General features: G+C 47.1%; 1 protein-coding gene across 5 annotated transcripts in view; it reads left to right on the forward strand.

Moving 5' to 3' along the window:
• The window catches only part of arid1ab (AT rich interactive domain 1Ab (SWI-like)), a 53,796-nt gene that overhangs the window by 34,331 nt on the left and 6,838 nt on the right, over positions 1-12,627 (forward strand). For 4 of the 5 annotated variants that reach the window (XM_051390119.1, XM_051390121.1, XM_051390122.1 and 1 more), the window contains 8 exons: positions 6,307-6,547; positions 7,250-7,339; positions 7,893-8,084; positions 8,626-8,926; positions 9,657-9,802; positions 9,925-10,022; positions 10,109-10,318; positions 10,436-10,640. In XM_051390119.1, the coding sequence (XP_051246079.1) occupies positions 6,307-6,547; positions 7,250-7,339; positions 7,893-8,084; positions 8,626-8,926; positions 9,657-9,802; positions 9,925-10,022; positions 10,109-10,318; positions 10,436-10,640 (1,483 nt within the window). The remainder of the gene's footprint in view (positions 1-6,306; positions 6,548-7,249; positions 7,340-7,892; positions 8,085-8,625; positions 8,927-9,656; positions 9,803-9,924; positions 10,023-10,108; positions 10,319-10,435; positions 10,641-12,627) is intronic. The other variant, XM_051390120.1, reaches the window with a different exon arrangement.

A 12,627-nucleotide genomic window follows, 5' to 3' on the forward strand; every position in this document is an offset into this window, starting at 1 on the left:
GCCATCTGCTCACTGGCTCATATCTATATCATATCATATCATCGCGTGTATTGGATAAGAGTTACATGGTGCACCTATAGGGTGCTCTAACTGTGCATAGAGAGTTTCTCAGCCTGTGCTGTATGTGAATCCCTGTAATGGCTGCTGCTGCTGCTGTATGAGGCAGGGGCCTTGCTTCTCCTCCTTTCTCCAGTTCTTCCCTCATAGTGGGATGGGAGTGCCCCCTTATGGTTGAGCTCAGCCCTGCAAACCTCGAGCTGGGGCCGGAGCTGCATCTCTCAAAGCCTTCTGTGGACTTCCCAAAAGCTCCTTGTAGCTCGACACGGTACCTGGATGCAGGTGGGACCCTCTGGGACAGGTGGCTAAGGGGTAGGCAACGCCCACACAACACCTGCATGATTCTTGCTGTCATCCCACAGCACTGCAGCATGGATTCATTACAGGTGGTTTCACAGACTAGACGGGCAAAATTGTATTTTCCTGAGCGCCTGTAGTCTATCTGTCATCTGTGTGTGCAGATAGAAGCGCCGTGATTGTGGTCTGGAAATGAGATACACTTCTGGGCTCTGTTAAGTCAAGTCAGCACGTTCAGGGGCTGAGCTGGGAGAAAGAGAAGAGAAACCCCTTTAGAAAATGCTCAGAGAAATTTTCACTTGATCTTAAGCTTAAAAGGGAAGAGATGACTTTTCCCATGACCCCGTTCGGATATCAAAAGCCCACTTTGCCCTGAACGAGTGGTAAATGCGCAGCGGTGGAGTGTTCTCACTGACGAGGTCGTCAGCATATAAACATAAACATCAGGGACTCGGGAAAGACAGTGAAGAAGTTCAAGGTTTTGCTGTTTTGTGTTTGTCCACTCTCTGTGTGTGTGTGTGTGCGTGTCTCCCAGGCCTCCTCAGCGCAAAAGGCCCGGAGGCTGAGTGTGTAATTAAAGCGGTGGTGGAGCAGGAGCAGGAGGGGAGGGGAGGAAGGGGACACGGCTTTGGTGTGTCTGCGTTTCCTGTAACAATGACGGGCTGCTTCTTTTGTAGTAGCTGACTGCACCGTGACCCTGCCAGGCACGCAGGGAGGCCGCTGAGAGAGAGAGAAACAGACAGAGGGATGGCAGCAACAGGGGGGGAGGGACTGTGTCGGCTCTAATGTGTCAACCACGTGGATCACAGTAACCATGGCAGCCCTTGAGATGCAGCCATTTTTTTCCTTACCCCTCCTCTACCCCCACCCCCACCCCCACCCCTTCTTACGCTCTCCTCCTCAGCCATCACCTCACCACAGAGGGTGTGTGAGCGTGTGTGCAAGCAAGTCTTGAGTGAGTGAGCTTTTTTTTTATTATTTTTTTTCCCCCCTGTATATTGTGTTTAGCATCTGGAGGCCTGAGAACAAGGAAGTCTGCCAACTAGGCGGTTGGTGAAACTCTGAGGTCTGAGAATGACAGAAGAGTGGGTCAGTGAGAGTGTGTGACTGAGGGATGAACTCTGCCCCCCCCAAACACACACACCCTCTTCTCCCTCCTTACCACCACCACCAGATCCAGTTACACTACCGGCCAGGGTCACACAATCCAGATATGTTTCATTATCTCAGGGCCGCTTACGCTACCCTCTTCTCCCACTTTCTGTTTCTCATAACCTCCAAAAAAAAAAAAAGAAAGAAAAAGAGAAGAAGAAGAAATCGGCTGGCTTGGCAGACTAATGGCTCTGGTCGGGCTTGATTGATTCAGTGAAGTAATCTGCAAATGGAATACATTAGGACGGCAGAGAGGAGAGCAGAGCAGATGAGTCAGAGACAGCACAGGCACACTCAAAGGAGCAGTGGAGAATATGGGAATAATGGGAATAGTAAAGACTTTCTACCATTTGCTACCTTCATGAACAATAATCGCATTAGAAGAAATTTTCTTGAATTTTTGAGGATTTTTTAAATAGAATTTTCAACCCCACACGTTGTACAAATCTTTCTTTTTGCCTCTCTTCAGCCCTCAAACATTATGAACACTGTTCTGCAGTTCTCAGCTCTGAAGTTCCATGTTAGGCAGTGCTGGGAAAAACACAAAATGGCTGCCATAGAGAGAAGCTTGAAGCTCACAGAAAGAGCTGCAGCTCTCTCCTTCTTACCACAACACAGCTCACATATCTTCCCCTTTTCCTGCACGTAGAAAAATAGCATGTGCTTGTATATTCTCACATTATCAACTGTTCTAATTGTCACAGATGACACTGCTGTAACCTTCCTTCGAGCTCATAAACCCCCACACTCAAACTTAGCCCACCCCGCTGTCCCTCAGCTCCTCCTCTCATGCCTAATCCATGCCCTCTTCATCATTTGCCTTCTAATAATGAGCGTGTTGAATAGCAGAGCCACAGCAGCATCAGTATCACCATACCTCCCCCTCCCCCCGCCCCCCATCCTCCTCCTCCTTCCTCTCCTCTCCTCTCCTCTCCTCTCGCTGTCCGGCTTGTGCAGTCAGCAGAACAGGCTGGTGCTGTGCAGTATTGAGCCGGGAAAAATCAATGACTGCAGAGTGGGAGTAGGTAGGAGTGTGTGTGTGTGTGTGAGTGCGCGTGTGTGTGTGTGCACGCGTGCGTGCGTGCGTGTACAATGCTTCTGCCTATCCGGGCTGAGGGATCAGAGCTGTCAGTTGTCAGATATTTACAGAAGAGCTCGCCCTCTATGCTGCACACATGCTGGTATGGCAGGTGTACTGTATATGTGAAGGTTTTTGTAGATTTGATTTTTCCATTTATTTATATTTTGTAATTATGCATTAGATCCTAAATTTCCCTCTGGGGCAATTATGTATATATATTTAGCTCTGTCTGTTAGGAGCAGATTTTCTCATAAGAAATCCCATTCAGGAATACTTTTGTTATTGTTAGTTTGACATCGAATTGTACAGCTTAGTTTCTATAACAAAACATACTTTTTAAAATACCATACTTTGTGGAATATGAACACGATTTTTCCATTTAATGAAGTTAGCTGCTCACTCAAATGTTAGAGTAGCATAACACTGTATCCACTTTTTAAAATTATAATCTTACAAACAATCACTTTATAGTATATGTGTGTATATATATGTATGTATGTGTGTGTGTGTGTGTGTGTGTGTGTTGTTGTTTATATATATATATATATATATATATATATATATATGTGTGTGTGTGTTTTAACTTTTATTTATTTTTTATTTTTAGAACAACAATGAAAGAAATAGGCTTGGAGTCTTAGATTATTATTATGAGTTTTTCATTATTATTTTCAAACCTAAATGTGCTATCGTCGATATCGGAGGGATTTGATTGCATTTTATTGAATCTGATTCCAGTTCTGAATCTGCTCATCTTTTTGAATCTTTGCTCCACAGTGGGGGGCTGTGCTGCTGCTGCTGCTGCTGCAGGAGTAAAAACAGCACAGAAATAAGACACATTTTGTTTGTCCATGCAGAGTGCACTGTACATTACTTAAAAGTTAAATTGTTGCACTGCTACAGGTCACTGAATGTGACAGTAGAGCTGTACACTGAGACCGAGCACTCGACCTTAGTTAGGTAGACAAATATTTAAGCAGGGGGCTAGGAGTGTGTTTGAGTTAGGGAGGTCTGTCTTGTTAAGAGCTGAGTGTTTGTGTACATCACATCATTCTCTTTGCAGATATCTGTAGTGTTGGAAAGAGGCAAAAGAGATTATCTAAGAGAGATTGTGAATGAAAGATTCTATAAGGAATGTGCTGCTGGAAATCCCAAGTTACACAAAGAGACTGAGCCCGACAGTAGTTTTGTTGTAGTTGACAGCTGAGTGAAACACAAGACATTACCCCACTGTTGTGTTAAAACTGAGACAGCTGATGGATAACAGTGTCCACAAAGGCAGCTACCTAAAAACCTTTTCTAAATAAAAATCTATACAGTCTTCAATTAGCAAAATTCAGATTTAAATCAAAGCCGGTCTCATTGAAGAATAAGTAAAGTGGATTACAAATTTGATGAAGTATTTAATGCTAAAACAACTTCTCAGTGTTTTAATACTTGACCTTAGTGCCAGAGCCATACAGAGGTTCAATAACCAGCCGTAGTCTACATGAGGTATGAGGTAATAGTGGCAAGAGTGGTGACTGTTACTTTCCCAGTTTTGCTCATTTCTGGTAAATTTTTACGCAACTGATTGTCACTCTGCTTAAATGCACCCAAGGGCCCCTGGAGTGGCCCAGATCCCACTTTTAACGATTGTTGTGTGTTTACAGGATGGATCCTGCCTCAGTAATAATTTTAGTCTCTCTTTCTGTCTTGTGACTAAAGTGTGTATGCCTTGTGCAGCCGTCCACAGTGACCTCCTCCCGAGATGTGACTCCAGGAATTGACCCCTGACCCTTTTGCCCTACGGTCTGGGTCAGGGAGGGGTTGACGTAGGAGTTTTTTTTTGTGCGGGGAGGACACAAGTCTGAAGCTTTGAGTGTGGCAGCTGCTGAGGTGGTCATCTTGGCCGCTGGCCGGGGGCCTTCAGACTGAGCCCTCTGTCAGATGACCAGTCTTGTGATGTCTGAGTGGAGGTGGGGTGGTGCTGGTTGGGACGAGGTGGTGGTGGGGGGGATGTAGGTCAGCTGACGATGCTGGCTGCTGGAATAAGGATCCCGCCATGGTTGTTTAAGCGAGGAATGTCATGCTGTTTGATCTCTGCTCTCTACTCCGCAGCATTAAGATCTCACTGCTCCGTGGCGTTCACACAGCGTGGCTCTGCCTTGTTCTGACCTGTTTTTACATTTGTGAACATTAATTGGGTATCGGCCAATGAAACACTCAAGAGTGTGATTCTCATACATAAAGCACTCCTGCTGTGTTCGCATGGTTTTGTAGCTGCCACATCTCCTGTGCGGGTCAGAAAGGCCTGGGTTTGTGTAGTCACCGAAGTGAGAGAGGAAGAGATGGAGGGAGGGCAGAGGGAACAGGGTGGGGGTGGATTGGAGAGGGGGAGGGGGGTGGATTCTGAATCAGCGTTCTGCTCCTGTCACTCCCTCTGGGGTTCCTTCATCAGGTCACGTCCCAAAAATAGCAACGGGCGCTGTTTCAAGTGCAAAACCGCCGGCTTCGGGGCTGCAGCCAGCCTGCGAGTGTGAGATTTCTATGGGAATAGTTGGCCACCTTCCAATGAGTGCTTTTTTTCCCTCCTCCTCCTCGCTCCCTCCCATTTTTTTCCCTCCTCCGATGTGACTGGCAGATGAGCTTGCATTTCTGAGCAAGCACATGGGCTCCACGTGAGTGGCCAGTGTGTAAACATTCACCTTCCCACAAACATAATCATCGCCGGCTGCCTTCCTACCTTCTTGCCTGCCTGGCTGTCTTTGTGTCACAGCCAGCGAGGCTCAATAACAACACCACATGGCACCAGAGCCTGTGCCCAGCACCAATTATTTCAACTGCCTCCCGAGATGACTTGCCTCAAATATTTTTTCCCAACCACTTTCTCTTTGCAAGCCACACAAACAGATTTCTCCTTGCCAAGATGGATCATTATCAGCCTTATAGGAGTGATGGTGGAGTATTTTTAAAAAGGTGGAAAAGGGAGTCATTGTACCTGAATGTGTGTTCGCGCCATAATAGGGCCGGCAGTGTCGTGGGAGAGAATAACAGACACATCCCAGTGAAGGCAAAGATCGCTGTAACACAACAGTGGCCATTTGGATTTCTACTCACTTGATTTGACTTCACTTGACTTTGACATGACTTTTAAATAAAATGCTCTCAACTTCCTAATTCAAGTATGTGCAGCTCGAAAAAAAAAGATGAATAGGATTCACATTCCCACAAATGCAGCAGTTCTCTTCTCCAGCTTTTTAAAATTTTAGAGTCTGAGCCAAACTGGGCTCAATTTACATCCCTGCTTACACACACGGACGCACACACAGACTGATTTGCTTTTGATATTGTGCATCGGTTTTCCGCTTAATTTCCCTCTTACGCCATCATAATCCCATCTAACTCATCCCTTTCCAAACTTGTTGAAATTCTGCATAAGACAAATTTTGCCATGAGTTGATTTGAATAAACACATAAGCCATAAAAAATGGAAGGGCTTGTTGGCCATAGTTCATGGTTTCACCCAAAGAAGAAAAATAAATAAACTTGGTAATATTCAATGGATCCAGCTCAGTCTTTGCAGTTATCAGAATGTAAGAAAATGTCTCTGAAATCTTCTGAATAATGATGTTGTACTGATGCAGCAGGAGTCCACTCATAGGAACCAAGACTGTGTCAAAAGACGAGACTCCCCCTTTAAAAACCACAATTAACCCTTGCTGCTCCTCTTGTTCCAGGATCTGTCGGGCTCCATTGACGACCTGCCCACCGGTGCAGAGGGCGCCCTGAGCCCCGGTGTCAGCACCTCAGGGGTGTCCAGCAGTCAGGGTGAGCAGAGCAATCCCGCCCAGTCGCCCTTCTCTCCACACACTTCGCCCCACCTCCCGGGCATACGCGGGCCCTCGCCATCACCTGTGGGTTCTCCTGCCAGCGTCACCCCCTCCCGCACCGGTCCTCTGTCCCCTGCTGCTGTGCCAGGTAAAGACACACTACTGAGAGAAATTGTGAAATGTTGTTGGTGTGATTTTTGCTTTTTGTTGCTTAAAAGATTTCACAGCAGTATCAGAAGTGCAGTATGTCACTTAAATACATCACCAATTACATCCAGACTTTATATTTATTTCCACATTCTTTTGTTATTTATAGTGTTGCAGCTTTCGTTAAGAATATTAAAAAATAAATAAATAAATGATACCTGCTAAATATACCTAACTGGGAAATTTACTTTGAGTACAGTTTGTATATATAAAGTTGGATGCTGTGTGAAACATCCTGTCAACAAACAGGGGAAAGATTTAGAGTTCCATTTCAACACTTGTTCACTCACAAATACAACGGATCACATTTGTAATTCATGAAGTGACTTGCCAGATGGGAACATTTTCTCCTAACATGATGCTAGTAAACCATTCAGACGCCAGAATAACAGAAGTTGGGATGCCACCAACAACTCATTGTGGAGAGCAGTTTTAACAGGCAGCCAACAGAACGCTGACGTAGTCTTTCTTTTTGTTTTATCTTTGGATTTCATTGGCTTATTCTGATTTGATGGTCTACATTTCAAAGTTTAAGGAAGCAGTTAAGATAATTGAGACAATCTGAAAATAATAATACGTTCTGAAGGTGATTTCAATACCTTTTTTGAGATCCTGAACCTTTCGTGTTGTTGCGGTCCTGCAGGTAATCAGATGCCTCCCCGGCCGCCCAGCGTCCAGTCGGACAGCATCATGCACTCTTCCATGAACCAGTCAGCCATGGGCCAGGACAGGGGTGAGTGTTGATACATGCTTCAAGGCGGGTTCAAATGGGTGTCTTTTTTTTTTTTTTAAGTGGGGGAGGGCTTTTATTGCCTTTATTTGATAGGGGGGCAGAGAGAGGGAGGGGATGACACGCAGCAAAGGGCCACTGGTCGGATTCGAACCATGGGCCGCTGCAGCAAGGACTCAGCCTCGGTACATGGGTCGCCAGCTCTACCCACTGAGCTAACTGGGCGCCCCTTATGGGTGTCTTTTAAAACGAAAAGCTCCTCAGCTCAGGGCAAGAATGTGTGCCACGTCCCCAGTAGCTTTTATTGTGAGTGTGATTGTTTGCATTTGTATGCATTCCTTCCTCCTGTAAGCACTCCCCCAGGCTGTAACTTTAAATAAGATTGTTACTTGCCAGGTCAAATGAGGGAAACAGCAGACAGACACACTGTACTGCAGTGTGTTTGTGAGGAAGTAAAGAGCTTTACAGGGTCATAATGTCGGTTTAAGTACATGCAGAGATTTTTTTTAAATTAAGAATTGTGTATCTGATGGTGTTCACTCCCAATCCTCTCCAGTGTACATGCGTAACCCTCAGATGCCCCCATACGGGTCCCCTGGACAACCTGGCTCCGCCTTATCTCCACGCCAGTCTTCGGGAGGCCAGATACATAGTGGGATGGGACCCTATCCCCAGAACAACTCCATGGGAAACTATGGGCCTCAGGGGGGCCAGTACGGTCCACAAGGTGAGGCCTCAGGGCAAAAGTGTAAGTGGTGTTACTTTATAAAGCTTTTTACACTGGTTAACAACATAGTAGAACAGAGGAAAGTACGGTGTTGAGTGGTGCACTCTGCTCCGTCATATCATGCAGGGTTTTTTTTCCAAATCCTTAAAATATTATGAATGAGTTTACAGTTGTCGTCCTGCGACCATCACAGTTTCACAGATAGCCCAGATTTAAAAAAGGCTTTGAAGTTTCCTCTCACTTCATATATTTATGAAATTATATGACTTCACTTTGAAGTCTCAGATGGTTTCTGTGGGCTTTGAAGAAGTTCGGCTATGAGTCATAGCAGCGAACAGCGAGGGCCAGATAAAGCCCGCTTCATCAGGCTGCTTGTCAGAACAGGCAGCACAGAGGTAAATTTAGAGCTGGGCTGCCGAAACTCTTTATCTCGTCAGGGAGAGATGAGCAAAGTCCTTCAGCAGATTTCACTGTTTTAGGTTGAGACAGTTTATGAACACAGTAGGATGAAACAGATGATTGTGGGTAGCAGGCTAAAATCCAAATGTCTTTCCATCTCCAGGTTACCCCAGGCAGCCCGCCTACACAGGGATGCCCAACGCCAACTACCCCAGCGGTCCCGGCATGGGCGGCTCCATGAACCCCATGCCTGGTCAGGCCAGCGGTGCTCCGTATGGAAGCATCCCGCCTGGCAGAATAGGCACAGGGCAGATGGGTGCTCGGCCCTACGGTCCTGCGATGGCCTCAAACATGGCCGGCATGCCTCCTCAGGTGGCGTCTGGGATGTGTCCCCCTCCAGGCATGAACAGGAAGGACGGCGGCCCTTCCATGCACCACGGACCCACAAACTCCATACATAACAGGTGGGTGCTTACAGCTACTGGCTACAGTCTCAATGAGACCCCGGGGAGTAGTTGACTGGCGAGGGTCAGTGCGACTCATTGTATTAGGACACTTGAGCCTGAAGAGTTTTTTTTCTTTCTTTTAACTCAATGTCTGTGTGTGTGTGTGTGTGTGTGTGTGTGTGTGTGTGTGTGTGTGTGTGTGTGTGTGTGTGTGTGTGTGTGTGTGTGTGTGTGTGTGTGTGTGTGTGTGTGCGTGTGTGCGTGTGTGTGCGTGTCCTTGCTTCTGTGTGCTGATCGTGTGACCATGAAAAATGATTGGTTCTTCCCACGTGCAAGCCGGTCTGTTGTGTGTTTTGGTGCCTGAGTGTGCTGCAGAGTACATGGCAGTAGACCAAACACTTATCTATGAGAGAAAAGGAAAAAGTGGAGAATAAGAGAAAGCAGGAGATGGTCTCTGACATCAGTGAATCACATCTTTTCCCAGCGAGGATGCCAGCTCAGCCTACAGAGAGGCACTCGTGGGCTTGGCAATTGCTAGAATCATATGACCAAAATTTATGTTTCCTACAGAATAAGCTGAGTGCTGTTAAAGCAAGACAAGTAAATAAGCATAGATTTGTTACAGAATCAAATAGAAAGGCAAACAAAAAGAAATGGATACCTTTTTAAATTAAATTTAAACCTTTTGACTTTGTGATAATGATGCGATTTTATCAGCTGTGTTCTAAACAAGCTTTCTCTTCTCTAGGCCACCTGGCTACCCTAACATGTCTCAGGGCATGATAGGAGCAGGCTCTCCATACGGCCCTGGCATGAACAGCATGCACGGTATGATGAACCAGGGAGGGCCAGGGCCATACCCAATGGCAGCAAATATAGCCAACAACACCCCTGGTGAGTAAAACCTTCACTGAAGATGATGTGGTTATGGTTCTGTGGTACCATGGCTGGAAGTTTTGTCCATAAAAGGGTGTTATAGATTGGTAATCTTTAATTTCTTACCCCAAAACACCCAGGAATGGCTCCCAGTTCGGAGTTTGGCATGGAAAAACTGAACCCTGCCCAGAAGATTAACAACAAAGTGGAAGGGACTCCCAAGACTGAATCCAAAAAGGTATAAGGTCTAAATCCACACAGTGAAATTCTTGTTGCTCATTAGAGCTTTTTTCCCCATCTCATGATTTCCTACCTTTCCTGTAGAAGTCGAGCTCCTCCACCATCACCAACGAGAAGATCACTCGTCTGTACGAGCTTGGCCCAGAGCCAGAGAGGAAGATGTGGGTGGATCGATACCTGGCCTTCGCTGAGGAGAAGGCCATGGGCATGAACAACCTGCCCGCTGTGGGACGCAAGCCTCTCGACCTCTTCAGACTCTACGTGTCCGTCAAAGAGATCGGCGGCCTCACCCAGGTATGCCTCGATCCCACCTCAGTTTGATGTGAATAGAAAACAGACAGCACTGATTCCTGTAAGGCTGTTGTGTGCAGCTTTCTGAGCCGCCTCCTTCCTTCCTCTATCGCCCACCAGGTGAACAAGAACAAGAAGTGGAGGGAGCTGGCCACCAACCTGAACGTGGGCACGTCGAGCAGCGCGGCCAGTTCGCTCAAGAAACAGTACATCCAGTGTTTGTACGCCTTCGAGTGCAAGATCGAGCGTGGCGAGGACCCGCCCCCGGACTTCTTCAACACGGACAACAAAAAGAACCCGCCGAAGATCCAGCCTCCCAGCCCAGGTGAGCGCCCGCATCTCATCACCATTTCTTTTCCCTCACGGAGTTAAATCACACCCAATGAGTGAAAGCTTATTTCATTTTTCTCTTTCTCCCTGGGGTGCAGTGTAGTTTCCATGCAATTTATCACATCCTCCTTGCTTTATTTGCTTCACATCATCTGCCCTATAAACTACTGTATTTTATTGTATCCTATTAATTGCTGTGTTAAAAGCCGATCTCAGAGCATCGTTTGTCATCTCCTGTACAGCGCCGCCATCATCCATAAATCACTGCTATTTTGGCATATATTGGAGGAGTTGTAAATGACGGCGGTGTAGCTGTAAGTCACAGGAGTGCACCACATCCTCTGGACAGTTCCACGAACGCATCTCTTGGGGGAATACTCCTTGGCATTTGCACAGGACATGACGAAAGACTTGTCCTTTCTGACTGTCCCTCGTTGTTTTTTTTGTGCTAACAGTGATGCCACCAGCATGCCAAATCTTTGAATGAACTCTGAATGTTGGGAAAAAGTCAGTGTGTAAACTGGCAGTCAGTCAGAGGTTAAGCGGGTGGGGGGTGGCGGGGGTTCTCGGGACGATGTGTCGCCTGGAAGCTGTTTGTTTTGGAGGGACTCTGGTTTTAGCTGCCAGGAGCAACCACACCAGGAGCGACCACGTGTTGCTTCAGTCTGGCCGAGACCCAGGCTGTCAGACACGGGGCACTGAGTCAGCGCCGGGGTGTTGTTACAGGAGACATCAGGGTGCTTGTCAGCTGGCATCAGCCTCTAGTTAGTACGAAGGAAGAGCTGGGAAGGGGAGGGCGGGGGGGAAAGCGACATGGGGCGGGAGGTGATTTGGCGATAGCGATGCCCCGTCAGTGGCGTGTCCTCGCTGCCTGGTGCCTGGCCCAGGGCTACAGAGGCAAGGCAACACTCCCTGGAGATTAGTACTGAGCCAGAAATGATGAATGGGGGGAAGAGGCTTCAATGTGTGTGTATGTGTGTGCGTAAAAGTGCCGTGATTCTCTCTCTCTCTCTCTCTCACTCACTCACTCTCACTCTCACTCTCACACTCACACTCACTCACTCACTCTCACTCTCTGTTTCTACCATGCTATTTTTTCCATCCTCACGAGATCCCCCCCCCTCCCCTTTCCTCCCTTCATCTTTAGTAGAGGGAAATCCCTGCCCAGAGCGAGGAGGGGGAGGGGGGAGGGGGAGGGGAGGGGGAGTGGGAGTTGTGTTGTGTGTGTGTGTGTGTGTGTGTGTGTGTGTGTGTGTGTGTGTGTGTGAGCTAGAGAGGCGAGAGGGTGATGTGAGAAAATGTGAATAAATGTGACCTGCCAGTGACCCCGGTGTTGTGTGTGTGTGTGTGTGTGTGTGTGTGTGTGTGTGTGTGTATATATGTGTGTGCCAGTTTAATGAATGGGAACCTGTGAGTCATCAGACTGGCGTGCTAATAGTGAGAAGTCCTGAGCTTAAGTTAAGGATGAGCGCTACTATGTCACACACACACACACACACACACACACACACACAACATAAACAAACAATCACTCACTCTCATGCACACATACGCAACTTGCTGTCTCCTGTCTGCAGGTCAGGCCGTAATCTGTCAGAGTCAGGTTTTAGATCATTGTTCCCCGGTGACTCCAAGAGCCAGCGGTGGTTGAGGGAGGAGGGTGATGGGAAGTTGGGGTGGGGGCGGTGGGGGGTTTGCATGCTGTGATGAGCTGGAAGATTCAACATTTTCGCTTGCTGTGCACTCAAAAGCCAGTCAGCTTGACACAAACTGTGTTCCTCTGTGCAGCGCTCAGGAATTTCTTAATGGGATTTAGGATTGCCAAAAGCAGCATGTGTTCCTGAAAGCCCCCAGCAGTGCTCAGCCTATCCACAAGACTATCCCACTTCACTATCAGCTATCAACTCTTGCCTTTATTCCTGGAGATGTGCTTTAAATTCTCTGGAATCTTTAAATTTTACAAACCTGAGGACTTTTTATTG

Source organism: Dicentrarchus labrax, unplaced genomic scaffold (assembly GCF_905237075.1).
Source record: "Dicentrarchus labrax unplaced genomic scaffold, dlabrax2021, whole genome shotgun sequence".
In the NCBI taxonomy this organism is placed as follows: domain Eukaryota; kingdom Metazoa; phylum Chordata; class Actinopteri; family Moronidae; genus Dicentrarchus; species Dicentrarchus labrax.